The sequence below is a fragment of the Trachypithecus francoisi genome, unplaced genomic scaffold (assembly GCF_009764315.1).
Source record: "Trachypithecus francoisi isolate TF-2019V2 unplaced genomic scaffold, Tfra_2.0 Lachesis_group12, whole genome shotgun sequence".
Taxonomy (NCBI): Eukaryota; Metazoa; Chordata; class Mammalia; order Primates; family Cercopithecidae; genus Trachypithecus; species Trachypithecus francoisi.
The window spans coordinates 113,513,362-113,528,792 of NW_022681457.1; the positions used below are offsets into that span (position 1 = coordinate 113,513,362).

The following is a 15,431-nucleotide window of genomic DNA, read 5'->3' on the forward strand; positions in this document are numbered from 1 at the left end:
TGTTGCCTAGGCTGATCTTGAACTCCTGGGCTCAAGCTATCCGCCACTGCCTCAGCCTCCCATAGTGTTGGGATTACAGGTGTGAGCCATCGCACCCGGCCTGAAATATATGTTGGCTTTTTTGAGAATGATCTTTTCACACTGGCCTCATCAGAGGTCCTCTTAGGCTCTCTGTATTTCACCACTCTGTTTCATTTTCTTCCGAGCCTGTTTACTATCTGAGATTATTTTGTTCTTCTATTTCTTTACTTATGGTTGGTTTTTTTGTGTCTTGGCCGTTGCACATAGTAGGCACTCAAAAGAAACTGAGTGAATGAAGGTAGATGAGGCAGTGGCTGGGCGGTGCATCTCCCCACACACTTCCCTCCTCTCCCTCAGGGCCATCTGTCTTGCCTGTGTTCAGCCCATGGTGTTCCCATGGCGCCTCTCCTTCAGGTCAGAGAGGGACAAGCCAAGCTCTGCACCGGAAGTTTTAACAGGTAAATCACTCACACTTCTATGGTTGGCATCAGGCTTTGGGCATTTCCCCAACGAGCAGACTGAGAACCAACCTGCTGGGTGACACTGGGCAACTTTGGAAGCGAGAAAGCCTCCCAAAGCCTTCACCAAAGCATGACTTTCAGGCTGTCATTCTCTTAAGAAGGAAGTGGCATTCCTGCAGGCCAAGTGCTGGAGCTCATGTGGCTGGCTGGGGCCAGACTTAGAGTTGGGCCTGGCGTCCTCTGACTCAGAGCTCAGTGCCTGTTTCAGTAATAAAAACCAGGACAGGGAGCGTGTGTGGTGTGCTGGGCCTGTCTTGGGGAATTTGTGTCTATTAATTAACTCATTCTAACAAGACTTTTAGATGATGATGTGAAGTCCAGAGGAGTGAGTGACTTGTCTAAGGTCCCATAGCAATGAGTAGCAGAGCCAGGATTTCACCCTCCAGAGCCCCTGCACTTAGCCACCCTGCAAACAGTTGACACTGTGGGTGTAACACGTTTTTGCTAAGCACTTACTCTGGGCTTGGCCCTGTGCTGAGGGTTTCATATGCCATCATCCCATTTCATCTCCATTTTTTTTTTTTTTTTCCTCAGACAGAGTCTCACTCTGTCCCCCAGGCTAGAGTGCAGTGGTGTGATCTCAGCTCACTGCAACCTCTGCCTCCCAGGTTCAAGTGATTCTCCTGCCTCAGCCTCCCGAGTGGCTGGGACTACAGGTGCATACCAGCACAGCCAACTAATTTTTGTATTTTTAGTACAGACAGGGTTTCATCATGTTGGCCAGGCTGATCTTGAACTCCTGACCTCCGGTGATTTGCCCGCCTTGGCTTCCCAAAATGCCTGGGAATACAGGTGTGAGCCACTGTGCTCGGCCCTCATTTCACCTTCTTGATATCAATGAGAGAGAGGCTATGTTTTGTGCCACAAGGCTCAGGAGTCTCCAACACTACCTTCACTATTGACAGCAACTCCAAGTTCAAGGGTGCCCAATACCACCTTCAGGTTTGATAATTTACCAGAAGGACCCATAGAGCTCAGAAAAGCTGTGATACTCGTGGTTAAATGCCGTGGGTTAAAATCAGCCAAGGGAAGAGGTGTATAGAGTGCAGTACAGGAGAGACCCAGGGACAAGCTTCCGTTATGGGATCTCTGGGGTGTTGATTTTTCTGGTGGGAAACCTCTATGGCCACTGGCACCTTTGCCTGAGTTTTTGGAGTTCTTGTCCTGCGTCCAGGAAGAATGAGGAATGCAGACAAGTGAAGGATGAAGAAGGGGAAGAGTTTTATTTAGTGTTAGAACAGCTCAAAGGAGTGGCTAGCTCCTCTCCGTAGGCAGGTCTTCCCACCGAGTGTTCAGCTCTCAGCAGAAAGGAGGCCCTGGAGATGGTGGCTTCTCTCCGCAGGCAAGTCATTCGGACGTCTCTGCAGATCTCTGCAGTTCTCAGCAGAGGGGTTAGCTTCTCTCTGCTCACTGGTCGTCCCACTCTCTCTGCTCTCAGCAGAGAGGGTACTCAACTCATCCCATCATCTCTGTGCCCTCGTCTTCCTCTGGCCATCTTCTGCCTGGCTTTTGCTGCGCCCTGTGCTTTTATGGACCTCAGAGGGGAGGAAGTGTGTGCTGATTGGTCCACGGGCAGCCATGGGCCAGCCGGAAAGAGGCCCCACGAGTCCCTACTCCAGTCTGAGGGACTGGCAGCCCAGCCCGCAGCCTTCAGGCCCTCCCTGGCCCGCAGATGGGGCCTTACTGGGGACCTGTCCCCTTCTACCCAGGAATCAATCGGCCTCCCACTGCCGTTCATGGCCCACAGGCTTGGCCCCAACCCCTCTAAGAGATCTGAGCAGGTCCCTGGAGTGGAGAGAGACCACGCTGCAGGAGAAGACACGCCCTGAGCCTGCAGAGACTTGGTGGGGGGGTCTTTCCTGGGGTCCCCGAGGGTGCAGGCTGCAGAGACACCCAGCTCCTGCACCTGGGAGGGCAGCCGCAGCTGCCCCCGGGAAGGCAGATCCTGCCTGCTCCTAGCCCTCCCCCAAGAGCACAGGGAGGCTCCGATCCACAGCTGCAGTTTGGGCAGCTGTAGCCCCGCCCAGGAGGGTGGGGCTCCCACCTGCTCCACAGAGCAGGAGGCCTGGGTCAGCTGCTGCAGTTTGGGAGTCTGGGGAGGCACCCAAGGAGCTCCCAGTCTCAGAAGGGGTGGGGCTCCCACCGGCTCCCTGGAGTGTTCAGCCCCAGCCACACCTCCCTGCTGCAGCCAGTGTGATGGCAGCAGCCACTGCCACTACTTCTGGGTGCCCTTTCCCTGTGGGGTTGTACAGACAGGGCCAGCTTCTCTCAGCAGCATGAGTGACAGTACATACAGAATATGCCGACCTGAGAAGAGCTCCTGAGCCTTCCTATCCAGAGGTTTTACTGGAGGTCAGTTGCGTAGCCATGGCTGACTACCCGCGTGACTGACTTTAGTCTTTTTCTAATTTTTATTTTATTTTTAATTTTTTGAGACAGAGTCTTGCTCTGCTGTCCAGGCTGGAGTGCAGTGGCGTGATCTCAGCTCAATGCAGCCTCCACCTCCCAGGTTCAGGCGATTCTGCTGCCTCAGCCTCCCGAGTAGCTGGGATTACAGGCACTTGCAACCACACCTGGCTAATTTTTGTATTTTTAGTAGAGACAAGGTTTCACCATGTTGGCCAGGCTGGTCTTGAACTCCTGATCTCAAGTGATCTGCTCACTTCTGCCTCCCAAAGTGCTGGGATTACAGGCATGAGCCACGGCACCCAGCCACAAAGACACTCTTTTTTTTTTTTTTTTTTTTGAGATGGAGTCTCGCTCTGTCGCCCCCAGTGGCGCAATCTCTGCTCACTGCAAGCTCCGCTTCCCAGGTTCACGCCATTCTCCCGCCTCAGCCTCCGGAGTAGCTGGGACTACAGGTGCCCACCACCACGCCCGGCTAATTTCTTTTTTTGTATTTTTAGTAGAGACGGGGTTTCACCGTGTTAGCCAGGATGGTCTGGATCTCCTGACTTCGTGATCCGCCTGCTTCGGCTTCCCAAAGTGCTGGGATTACAGGCTTGAGCCACCGCGCCCGGCCACAAAGACACTCTTAACAGGCAAAACATTCCAAGAGCTTAGAATTTATGGCTAACACGGTGAAACCTCGTCTCTACTAAAAATACAAAAACTAGCCGGGCGAGGTGGCGGGCGCCTGTAGTCCCAGCTACTCGGGAGGCTGAGGCAGGAGAATGGCGTAAATCCGGGAGGCGGAGCTTGCAGTGAGCTGAGATCCGGCCACTGCACTCCAGCCCGGGTGACAGCGCGAGACTCCGCCTCAAAAAAAAAAAAAAAAAAAAGAATTTATTTCCCAGGTGCTTTGACCCAGGAGGGGCAAAGGGTCAATTCTTTGGGCCCAGGTTAATTATTTATTGCACATGTGCCCATTTTGCAGACGAAATGGGGTCTTGGAGAGATTAAATGAGTTGCCCCAGGTTACATAGCTCGATCCAGGGTCTAAGCCTTGATCATCCAACTCCAGGGCCCAGTGCCTTGTGTTCTTCCTGGTGGCTTAAATGTCTCCGTTGAGAGACAAATTAGCCCAGGAGATAATATTATTTCATATTCCCATTTCTGCAGTTGTAGAATAATTCATGTCTAGAGTGTGTGCGTGTGTGTGTGTATTTCAGAGACAGGGTCTTGCTATGTTGCCCAGGCTGGAGTGCAGTGGCATTCACGGGCATGATCATTGCACAGTAAAACCTCAAATTGCTGGGTAAAGGCGATCCTGCTGCCTCATCCTCCAGAGCAGCTGAGTCTACAGACGTGCACCACTGCACCCAGCTTGGAGTATATAATAACTTAAGCTCTCTGTCAACTCTGGGCAGGGCTCTATTGGGGGAAAATAGGTTACATCCAACAAGATTCCACTTCCTGTGGATGAACAATCTCACTTAATACTATTGTTCTTGTGTGATTACAGAAAACTCCAATTTTCTGTACTGGAGTACTTGGGATGAAAACGTGCTTAACCCGTATTTAGCAGAGGCCTCTGTGGGTGCCACGCACAGGGCAAGGTATTGGGGGTGCCGTGTTGAACAAGTTAGACACAACTTATGCCTTTTCCTGGAGCTTGTAGTTTGTGTCAAGGGGGAGAAGGAAAACGACGAATCTCTGGGTCACGGCTTCTCTTATTCTCCAGCTTCAGGGCAGGCCAGGCTCCAGCCATAGCCCTTTGCTGGGCAGATACTGAGCAGTTGCTGGCCAATAGGCACTGGTCCATGGGAGGACCCTGGGGATAGAGTGGTCAACAAGGCAGACACAGCCCCTCCCCTTCCTGAGCTTCTCTTTGCCTCAGTGGGAGACAACCTGATCTCCACCTATCCTCACTCGAGTAGGAGAAGTATACAGAAATCTCATGAACAACTAGATAACATAATTCCCAACAGTGATTCAAGTCAGGAAGGAAAGAGACACAGGACCAGGGTAGAGAATGGGTGGGGGTGGTCAGGGAGGACCTCCCAGAGGAGGTGACGTTTAATTTTAGACCGGCAGATGAAGAAGAGCCAGCCACATGAAGAGCAGGGAATGGTGTTTCAGGCAGAAGGAACAGTATGTGCAGAGGCCCTGAGATGGAGAAAAGACCAGCTTGGCTCAGGGCCACATGGATTGTGGAAGTGTTTGGATTTTATTCCAAGGGTATTGGGCAGTCACTGAAGGTTCTGAGAAGAGGCTGACATGATCTCATTTCCATTTTAAGATCCCTCGTGGCTGCCGTGTTGAGAATGGACCAGGGTGGGATGGGCAGAGGCTGGGGTCAGGGATGACCATGACACTGCACACTGCCTCTCCCCTCTGGTCTGGGCACAGGCTGTGCTCTCTGCCTGGAGCGGTCAGCAGAGCTGCAGAATTCCATGGCTGAGCCAGTTTGCCCCTACTCTACATTTTTTTTTTTTTTTTTGAGACGGAGTCTCCCTCTGTCGCCCAGGCTGGAGTGTAGTGGCCGGATCTCGGCTCACTGCAAGCTCCGCCTCCCGGACTCCCGTCATTCTCCTGCCTCAGCCTCCTGCCATTCTCCTGCCTCAGCCTCCTGAGTAGCTGGGACTACAGGCGCCGCCACCTCGCCCGGCTAGTGTTTTTGTATTTTTTTTTTTTCAGTAGAGACAGGGTTTCACCGGGTTAGCCAGGATGGTCTCAATCTCCTGACCTCGTGATCCACCCGTCTCGGCCTCCCAAAGTGCTGGGATTACAGGCTTGAGCCACCGCGCCCGGCTACATTTTTTTTTTTTTGATATGGAGTCTTTCTCTGTCACCTAAGCTGGAGTATAGTGGTGCTATCTCGCTCACTGCAGCCTCTGCCTCCTGGGTTCCAGCGATTCTCTGGCCTCAGCCTCCTGAGTAGCTGGGATTACAGGTACATGCCACCATGCCCGGCTAAGTTTTATATTTTTAGTAGAGACAGGGTTTCACCATGTTGGCTAAGCTGGTCTCGAACTCCTGACCTCAGGTGATCTGCCACCTTGGCCTCTCAAAGTGCTGGGATTACAGACATGAGCCACCGCGCCTGGCCACCCTTACTCTACTTTTATGAGTCAAGTGACTTGTAAACAAATTTCTACCTGGGGCCTATTTGTTTTATTTATTTATTTATTTATTTATTTATTTATTGAGTCTCACTCTGTCACCTAGGCTGGAGTGCAGTGGCGCGATCTTGGCTCACTGCAACCTCTGCCTCCCAGGTTCAAGCGATTCCCCTACCTCAGCCTCCCAAGCAGTTGGGATTACAGGCGCCTACCACCACACCCGGCTAATGTTTGTATTTTTATTTTTTTTTTATTTTTTTTATTTTTTTGAGACAGAGTCTCGCTCTCTCGCCCAGGCTGGAGTGCAGTGGCCGGATCTCAGCTCACTGCAAGCTCCGCCTCCCGGGTTCACGCCATTCTCCTGCCTCAGCCTCCCGAGTAGCTGGGACTACAGGCGCCCGCCACCTCGCCCGGCTAATTTTCTGTATTTTTTTAGTAGAGACGGGGTTTCATCATGTTAGCCAGGATGGTCTCGATCTCCTGACCTCGTGATCCGCCCGTCTCAGCCTCCCAAAGTGCTGGGATTACAGGCTTGAGCCACCGCGCCCGGCCGATGTTTGTATTTTTAGTAGAGATTGGGTTTCACCATGTTGGCCAGCCTTGTCTTGGACTCCTGACCTCAGGTGATCCACCGGCCTCGGCCTCCCAAAGTGCTGGGATTACAGGCGTGAGTAATACGCCTGTATGTGAGTAATATGCGCCCGGCCCGTATTTTTTTTAAAGTGCACGTGAGTATCCCATATCCATGTCAAGCAGATTCAGGGGAGACCTCCCAGTTTCTCCACCAGCTCTCCTAGACAGTGGGAGGCTGTGTCCACAATGAAGCCCTGAGGCCTGTAGGAGTCAGATATACATCTCATAACCGCAGAGGAATACGACATTGGGTTCGTTATTGATTCAGCGCCATGTGTATTCTAACATTTATCAATTTCTCTAATACTCTGTCTGGCTCTGTGATGGCCTGGAAAACGATGGCGGGGAGTTTGTGCCACTGGTCCTGCTGCTCTGTACCTGGATAAGTCCTTTCATCTCTGGATGACAGTAATTATTATTATTGTAAGAGCTGTCACCTTTAGGCATGTGCTCTGCAGTGATCACCCTGTAAAGACCTTTATATGCATTAACTCATTAAAGTCTCACATCTACCCTGTGAAGTCCCATCACTGCCATCATCACCACCATCGCCACCATTACCATCACCATCATCACCAGCACCACCACCACATCACCACCACCATCACCACCACCACCATAATCACCATCACTATTATTGCCATCATCACAGTCACTAGCACCAACACCACCGTCATCACTGTCACCATCATTACCACCACCATCAATACCATAATCACCATCATCACATCACTGTTACCACCATCACCACCACCATGATTACCACCATCACCAGCACCATCATCACTATGACCATCACTACCATGATTATCACCATCACCATAATTATTACCACCATCACCACCATCATTACTATCATCACCATCACCACCACCATCACCACCATCATTACTATCACCACCATCACCATCATCATCACCACCATCACCAGCACCATCATCACTATGACCATCACTACCATGATTATCACCATCACCATCATTATTACCACCATCACTACCATCACCACCATCATCACTACCATCACCACCATCACCACCATCATCACCACCATCACCACCATCATCACCACCATTACCAGCACCATCATCACTATGACCATCACTACCATGATTATCACCATCACCATCATGATCACCACCATCACTATGATCATCACCATTAACACCACCATCACCACCACCACCATAATCACCATCACGATTATTGCCATCATCACTGTCACTAGCACCAACACCACCGTCATCACTACCACCATCATTACCACCACCATCAATACCATAATCACCATCATCACATCACTGTTACCACCATCACCACCACCATGATTACCACCATCACCAGCACCATCATCACTATGACCATCACTACCATGATTATCACCATCACCATAATTATTACCACCATCACCACCATCATTACTATCATCACCATCACCACCACCATCACCACCATCACCACCATCATTACTATCACCACCATCACCATCATCATCACCACCATCACCAGCACCATCATCACTATGACCATCACTACCATGATTATCACCAGCACCATCTTTATTACCACCATCACTACCATCACCACCATCATCACTACCATCACCACCATCACCACCATTATCACCACCATCACCACCATCATCACCACCATCACCACCATTACCAGCACCATCATCACTATGACCATCACTACCATGATTATCACCATCACCATCATGATCACCACCATCACCACCATCACTATGATCATCATCATTAACACCATCATCACCACCACCGTCATCACCACCACAATCACCATCAATATCATCCCACTACTACCATCACCATTTTTACTGTCATCACCATCATTATCATACAATTAATTCACAGAAATAAACTGAAACTAAGCAACAGGTGCGCACACACACACACACACAACAGAGGTGGAATTCAAACCCAGATGCCTACTGACACCAGTGCCTATGATCTTTTTTTTTTTTTTGAGACAGGGTCTCACTGTGTCACCCAGGCTGAACTCACTGCAGCCTCTGCCTCTTGGGCTCACAGTTCTCCCACCTCAGCCTCCCGAGTAGCTGAGGCGTGCACTACTGTGCACCACTGTGCTCCGCTAATTTAAACGAATTTTTTTTCTTACTGTTGCCCAGGCTGGTCTCAAACTTCTGAGCTTAAGCGATCTGCTCACCTCAGCCTCCCAAAGTGCTGGGATTACAGGTGTGATCCACCATGCTGGCGAGTACTCACACATGTACCATGAAGTCACATTGCTCCCTGTCTCCCCCTATAGAACGAAGTTTAGATTTAATGACCTCCAAGACTTTGCTACTCAAAGTGTTGTCCCTGGACCAGCAGCCGTCACTTGGGAATTTGGTAGAACTGTTGAATCTCAGACCCTGCCTTAGACCTATGAATCTGTATTTTAACAAGTGCCCAAGTTACTTGTAGGCATGCTGGAATGCTTTTTTTGCTTTCTTTTTTTTTTTTTTTTTTTTTTGAGTCAAGAGTTTCGCTCTGTCACCCAGGCTGGAGTGCAGTGTCATGATCTCGGCTCACTGCAACCTCTGTCTCCCAGGTTCAAGCGATTCTCCTGCCTCAGCCTCCTGAGTAGCTGCGATTACAGGCATGCGCCACCACGCTCAGCTAATTTTTATATTTTTTACTAGAGATGGAGTTTCACTGTGTTGGCTAGGCTGGTCTTGAACTCCTGGCCTCAACTGATCCATCCACCCACCTTGGTCTCCCAAAGTGTTGGGATTACAGGTGTGAGCCACCGTGCCCAGCCTGCAGGCTGGAATTTGAGGACCTCCCCAACAGGTTCTTCTTCCTTGGACATTCTGTGAACTGTGACCTCTGTATGGAGTAAAAGGTCACTCTGTTAGGACAGTACGACCCCTACATGCTCTTTCCTGACTATTCCATTGAAGCCAGGCTGAGGGGAGCTCTTTCCTTCCCTCCCTTCCTTCCTTCCTTCCTTCTTCCTTCCCCCTTCTTTCCTTCCTTCTTCCTTCCTTCCCTCCCTTCCTTCTTCCCTTCCTCCCTTCCTTCCTTCCTTCCTTCCTTCCTTCCTTCCTTCCTTCCTTCCTTCTTCCTTCCTTCCTCCCTCCCTCCCTCCCCTCTCCCTTCCCCAGTCCCTCCCTCCCTCCCCCAGTCCCTCCACCCTCCCCTCTCTCCCTCCCTCCCTTCCTTCCTTCCTTCCTTCTCAGAAGCATCTTCTTGTTGGACAGACACAGTCGAGTGTTTCTCAGACTACATGACCCTGTGGATCCCGAGGAGCCACGTGGAAGGGCTGAGGCTGTGGCTGGCCAGGACCTTGCACTTGCCAGGTAAGAGGCAGTTGGTGGCTGGGCGGGGTCTTTGCTGGGGCTTTTGTGTTGCCTTCCCCTGCCTGCAGTGCTCCTCTCCCATGGCTCTTGCAGGTTTCTGGGCATCATTCAAATCTCTGCTCAAAGGCCACCTCCCCCTGCAGCCCTTCTAGGCTCTCTAAAGTCGTCCACGCCCACCCCAGTCATAATCCTGGCACTCCTCACTAGTAAGATGATCTCCTGCCATTGTTCCCAAGCTTGTGATCTACACCCCTCTTCCCAACAGAAGGCTGTGTTGTGAGGGCACGGCCTACGTGCTTTTTGTTTACAGCTGCGTCTTCAGAACCCAGAACACTGCCTTGTGCTTAGAAGAGTCCCAATAAATATTTGTTGAATGAACAAGTGGCCCAAAGCCCTGGAAGAAGCGCCCATCTGGTGCCGATATGCTCCAAAATCGAAATCACTCTGCAAAAGTGGAAGTGAGACTAAAGGGATGATTCTCACACAAAATGGGAAGCCATCACATGCTTGGCGGGGGAAGAGCGCACCTAAAATAGCAAAAAACAAGGGCATAGTGTCACTTCCAGAAAGCCATGAGCTTTCCAACAGAAGAAGTAGGAAAGTGTTGGATGGCATCAGGGTACCTGGAACCTTCTGGAAGGAACATGAGTAGAGAGAGGAGCAAACAGCTTGCTTCCCTCCATGCTCTCCATCTCAGTGGCTGCAAAGCGAGGCCCCAGGTTCCTCCTCTCTTTTGCACAGAATAATAGATATTGAGGAGGGAGGCTTTCCAATCTCTCCCAAAGTCTAGGAAGACCTCCCAGAGACCCTGCTCATTCTGGAAATTCCTAAAGCACCTTCTGGGACCGGTAGGGCCTAAATCTGCCCAGGGAGGGCCAACCACCCATTGGCCAGCCATTGGCCAGCCAGCCCAGGAGGCCTTGGGAGAGACATTTGTGTATTAAAAGGCCACTTTTCCAGGAGAAAAGCTGTGGATACATTAAGCTGTCGCCTGTTCTTTGGAGAGCCATTATTAATGGAAAACAATAGATTAATAGTTTTAAAACACTTGTTCAATAAGTAATTTTTATGGCTCTGGATAGAGCCCATTAAACATTTCTGTGTGTTATTATAAAGAAGTTTTAAGCGTAAAATCATAAAGCCAATAATCAGAGAATTAGTCACAGCGGCCAGCCACAGGCCATTAGTTTTAGGCGCTGTCAGAGCCACCTGTAGCTTTTGAGGGAGAGTTTTCATTTCGTGCGGCAGCGCCAGGTGGGGATGGAGAAATGATGGTGCCTGCTGCCTTCCATAAACTTGAGGGGACAGCAAGCAGGTGTGAGCAGCAGGGTGCCAGGCAAATATTTACAAAGTGCAAACGTGAATGCAAAACTAAAACGATCCAGGTCAATTTGCACATCCAGCTCAGACACTTTATTTCCCCAGCGAGCTACCTTTCACAGCCTTCCTCCGCCAGAGGCACGGCCTTGATCTCTTGCTAAAGATAGCGGTGGAAGCTGCGTGCTTTTGAAAGGAAAGCATGTCACCAGAGAATCCCACGTAGAAAGGCTGCCAGAGCTGTTTTCTGGAATAGCGTATTCATCTCCCGTCAAATGCACAATCGAGTCAAGCGTTTGAAAGTGAAACTGTGAGATTTAAAAATGCTTTAAAAATAATCATGACAAAAGCAATACAAGATAATTACAGAAACTAGAGGCAATCCAAAGGAGATAATCAAAACTGCTTATAATCCCTCTACCCAGAGATAGCCCTCTTTATTTTTCACTCATTCAACAACTACTTATCTATTTATTTATTTTTTGAGACGGAGTCTCACTTTGTTGCCCAGGCTGGAGTGCAGTGATGCAATCTCAGCTCACTGCAACCTCTGTCCCCCGGGTTCAAGCAATTCTTCTGCTTCAGCCTCTGGAGTAGCTGGGACTACAGGTGGCCCCCACCGTGCCAAACGAATTTTTGTATTTTTATTTCTATTTATTTATTTTTTTGAGACAGAGTCTCACTTTGTTGCCCAGGCTGGAGTGCAGTGGTGTGACCTTGGCTCACTGCAACCTCTGCCACCTAGGTTCAAGTGATTCTCCTGCCTCAGCCTCCCGAGTAGCTGAGACTACAGGTGCCTGCCACCACTCCCAGCTAATTTTTTTGTATTTTTAGTAGAGACAGGGTTTCACCATGTTGGCCAGACTGGTCTTGAACTCCTGGCCTCAAGTGATCCACTCACCTTGGCCTCCCAAAGTGCAGCGATTACAGGTGTGAGCCACCGTGCCCGGCCTCATTCAACAACTATTTATTGAGAACCTTCTGTGTGCCAGAAATAACTTGAGGCACTAAAGATGCAGCAATGAACAAAACAGACAAATACCCATAGCCACATGGAGCTGACTTTTTTTTTTTTTTGAGATGGAGTCTCGCTCTGTTGCCCAGGTTGGAGTGCAGTGCCACGATCTCGGCTCACTGCAAGCTCCACCTCCCGGGTTCATGCCATTCTCCTGCCTCAGCCTCCCGAGTAGCTGGGACTACAGGTGCCCGCCACCACACCCGGCTAATTTTTTGTATTTTTAGTAGAGACAGGGTTTCACTGTGTTAGCCAGGATGGTCTCGATCTCTTGACCTCATGATCCGCCCGCCTTGGCCTCCCAAAGTGCTGGGATTACAGGCGTGAGCCAACCGGAGCTGACATTTGACGAGACGGCAATAAACAATCAACATAACAAATAAGCCAGTAAGATAGTCAGAAGACAAGGAGTGTGCAGAAAAGGGTGAAGGAGGCAGGATGGGGGAGTGTTAACTGGGTAGTTACGGTGGGCTTCATGGAGAAGGTGACATTTGCACAAGGACTGAAAGGAGGTAGGGGAGTCAGCCATGCGCATATCTGGCAGAAGAGAGTTCCAGGCAGAGGGCACAGCCAGTGCAAAGGCCCTGAGGCAGGAGTGGGCCTGGGATGATTGAGAAATAGCAGTGGGTCTGGTGTGGTTGGAGCAGAGGGAGGGAGGGGAAGAGAAGTGGGAAAAAGGGTCGGAGAGCTGAGGGCAAGTCACGTGAGGCTTTCAAGGGTTTTGTTTTTTTACTCAATGGAGTTTTTTATTTTTTGTTTTTTTTTTCTGGGACAGTGTCTCACTCCATCACCTAGGCTGGAGTGCAGTGGCATAATCTTGGCTCACTGCAGCCTCCGCCTTCCAGGTTCAAGTCATTCTCGTGCCTCAACCTCCCAAGTAGCTGGAATTACAGGCGTGTGCCACCACACCTGGCTAATTTTTGTAATTTTAGTAGACACAAGGTTTCGCCATGTTGGCCAGGCTGGTCTCGAACTCCTGACCTAGTGATCCGCCCAGTTCGGCCTCCCAAAGTGCTGGGATTACAGGTGTGAGCCACCACACCTGGCTGGCAGTGAGGAGGTCTGAGCAGAGGAGAGACACAATCTGCCTACATTTTGAACAGGATCCTGCGGGCTACTGCATGGAATATTCACAACAGGGGCAAAGGAGGAAGCTGGGGGACATGGGAGGAGGCAGCAGCAGTGACACAAGCTGAGGATTCGTGTGGGGAGATGGGGTCGGATTCTGGATACACCTTGATTGAAGAACCATCGGGCTTTCCTGTTGGTATATGCCTTTTCAGACTTTTAAAAATTACTGCTATTTTTATCCCCTCCAGGTAAGAAGCTTCCAGGCAGAGCAGTTTCTACCTGCGAGTCTGATATTTCTGACCCTGCCAGAGAAGCCACCTCCACAGGCTCAACCCACGTTTCTGTCCCTTTCTCATTCTAGGCACCTGGAAGGCCCCTAACCACCTGGATTCTTCTCTTGCTAAATGTGGCTACTTCCTGCATCCGGCTTCAGATGGTGACTTCTTTTTTCGAGTTCAATACTCGGCCTGCTTTGTGCAGAAAGAGGTGGGTTTGGGAAATTTTTTTTTTTTTAAGGGAGATTTAAGGAGCTAAGCCTGAGCTCAGATGTCAAGTAAGGAGACACTGCACCATTATTCCTCTGTAGAAACTGAGCTGAGGGAGACCAGAAATCTCTGCCTTCATGGAGTTTATGGGCATAGATATTAAAAGGCCGCCCAACTCAGATGCTGCCTCGTCCAGGCAGTCCTCCTGAGAATCCCCCCTTCTCTGTGCAGTGGACCTGCTTCTGTCATTGCCAACACTGACTCACAATGTGCCCACTGACACACCATCTCCTACTGGACCTGGAGTCTCTGGGGTGAGGCAGTCACACCCACAGGCTTGCCTCAGGGCCTGGCACACAGTAGGTACTCAGTAAGTGCTTAACGAAGTGAATAAATGGTGCTGAGGCGTTGCAAAGGATGACTGACAGCCCTCACTTGCACAGGCCGGTTATGGGCTCACGAGACCACGTGATTCTAAAATTTACAGAAGTAAGATATTTTTGTATTTTTTTTCCTTTCTGTGTTTTGAGACGGAGCCTCGCTGTCTTGCCCAGGCTGGAGTGCAGTGAGGCCATCTCGGCTCACTGCAATTTCCACCTCCCAGGTTCAAGTGATTCCCGTGCCTCAGCCTCCCAAGTAGCTGGGACTACTTGGTAAAGACGGGGTTTCACCCTGTTGGCCAGGCTGGTCTTGAGCTTCTGACCTCAAGTGATCCACCCACCTCGGCCCCCAGAGTAGCTGGGACTACAGGCATGCACCGCTATGCCCAGATAATTTTTGTACTTTTTGTAGAAGATGGGGTTTCACCATGTTGCCCAGGCTGGTCTGGAATTCCCAGGCTCAAGCCGTCCTCCCACCTCGGTGTCCCAATGTGTTGAGATGGTGGGAATGAGCCTCAGTGCCAGCATTCTTGTTACTTAAATTTCACGCCAGGGGTCCTGCAAGGGGACAACCAGCCCCACAGATTGGCTCACAGTTTTTTTTTTCTTGTCTTCTCCTCACCTCCACTTCCCCTTTCCATTTCTTTGTGCTCCCTTCCTTGACCCAGCCCAGAGTTTTTCCCGAGTGGGTCGGTGGTCTGGAGTGGGGGAAGGAATTTTGGGAACTACCCTGCTCCTCCTCTTTCTCTTCCTCTCTGTGGTCACCCTTCTCTGACAGCCCCGTCAATACCCGCCCTTCTCAGGCCCCACCGCAAAGTTTAGACTTGGGTTCTTCTTGTGTGGCTGAATGAGGGCAGTCTGGGAGGGGTGGAGGGACCCATTGGTTTGACATCTTTGAAGTCTGCCTTGTACTGGAATGAGCTAGACCAGCTCTCGCGTCTAGTCTCAGCAATGGCCACATGCCTTTGGCTTAGTCATTTACCTTCTCTAAGCCTCAACTGCCTCATCTGTAAAATGAGAATTTTTTGTCTCGTAAGCCCAGCTTGGCCGGGCTTGGTGGCTCACGCCTGTAATCCCAGCACTTTGGGAGGCCAAGATGAGCGGATCACTTGAGGCCAGGGGTTCCAGACCAGCCTGGCCAACATGGTGAAACACTGTC

At 50.5% G+C, this 15,431-nt stretch overlaps 1 protein-coding gene across 1 annotated transcript in view; it reads left to right on the plus strand.

The window, feature by feature from the left end:
- The first annotated feature begins 400 nt into the window (after positions 1–400).
- Positions 401–15,431, plus strand: part of CUNH1orf127 (chromosome unknown C1orf127 homolog) — a 33,786-nt gene continuing 18,755 nt past the window's right edge. Inside the window, exons 1-3 of the mRNA XM_033228404.1 lie at positions 401–479; positions 9,885–10,004; positions 13,769–13,897. Of these exons, the coding sequence (XP_033084295.1) occupies positions 407–479; positions 9,885–10,004; positions 13,769–13,897 (322 nt within the window). The 5' untranslated portion in view covers positions 401–406. The remainder of the gene's footprint in view (positions 480–9,884; positions 10,005–13,768; positions 13,898–15,431) is intronic.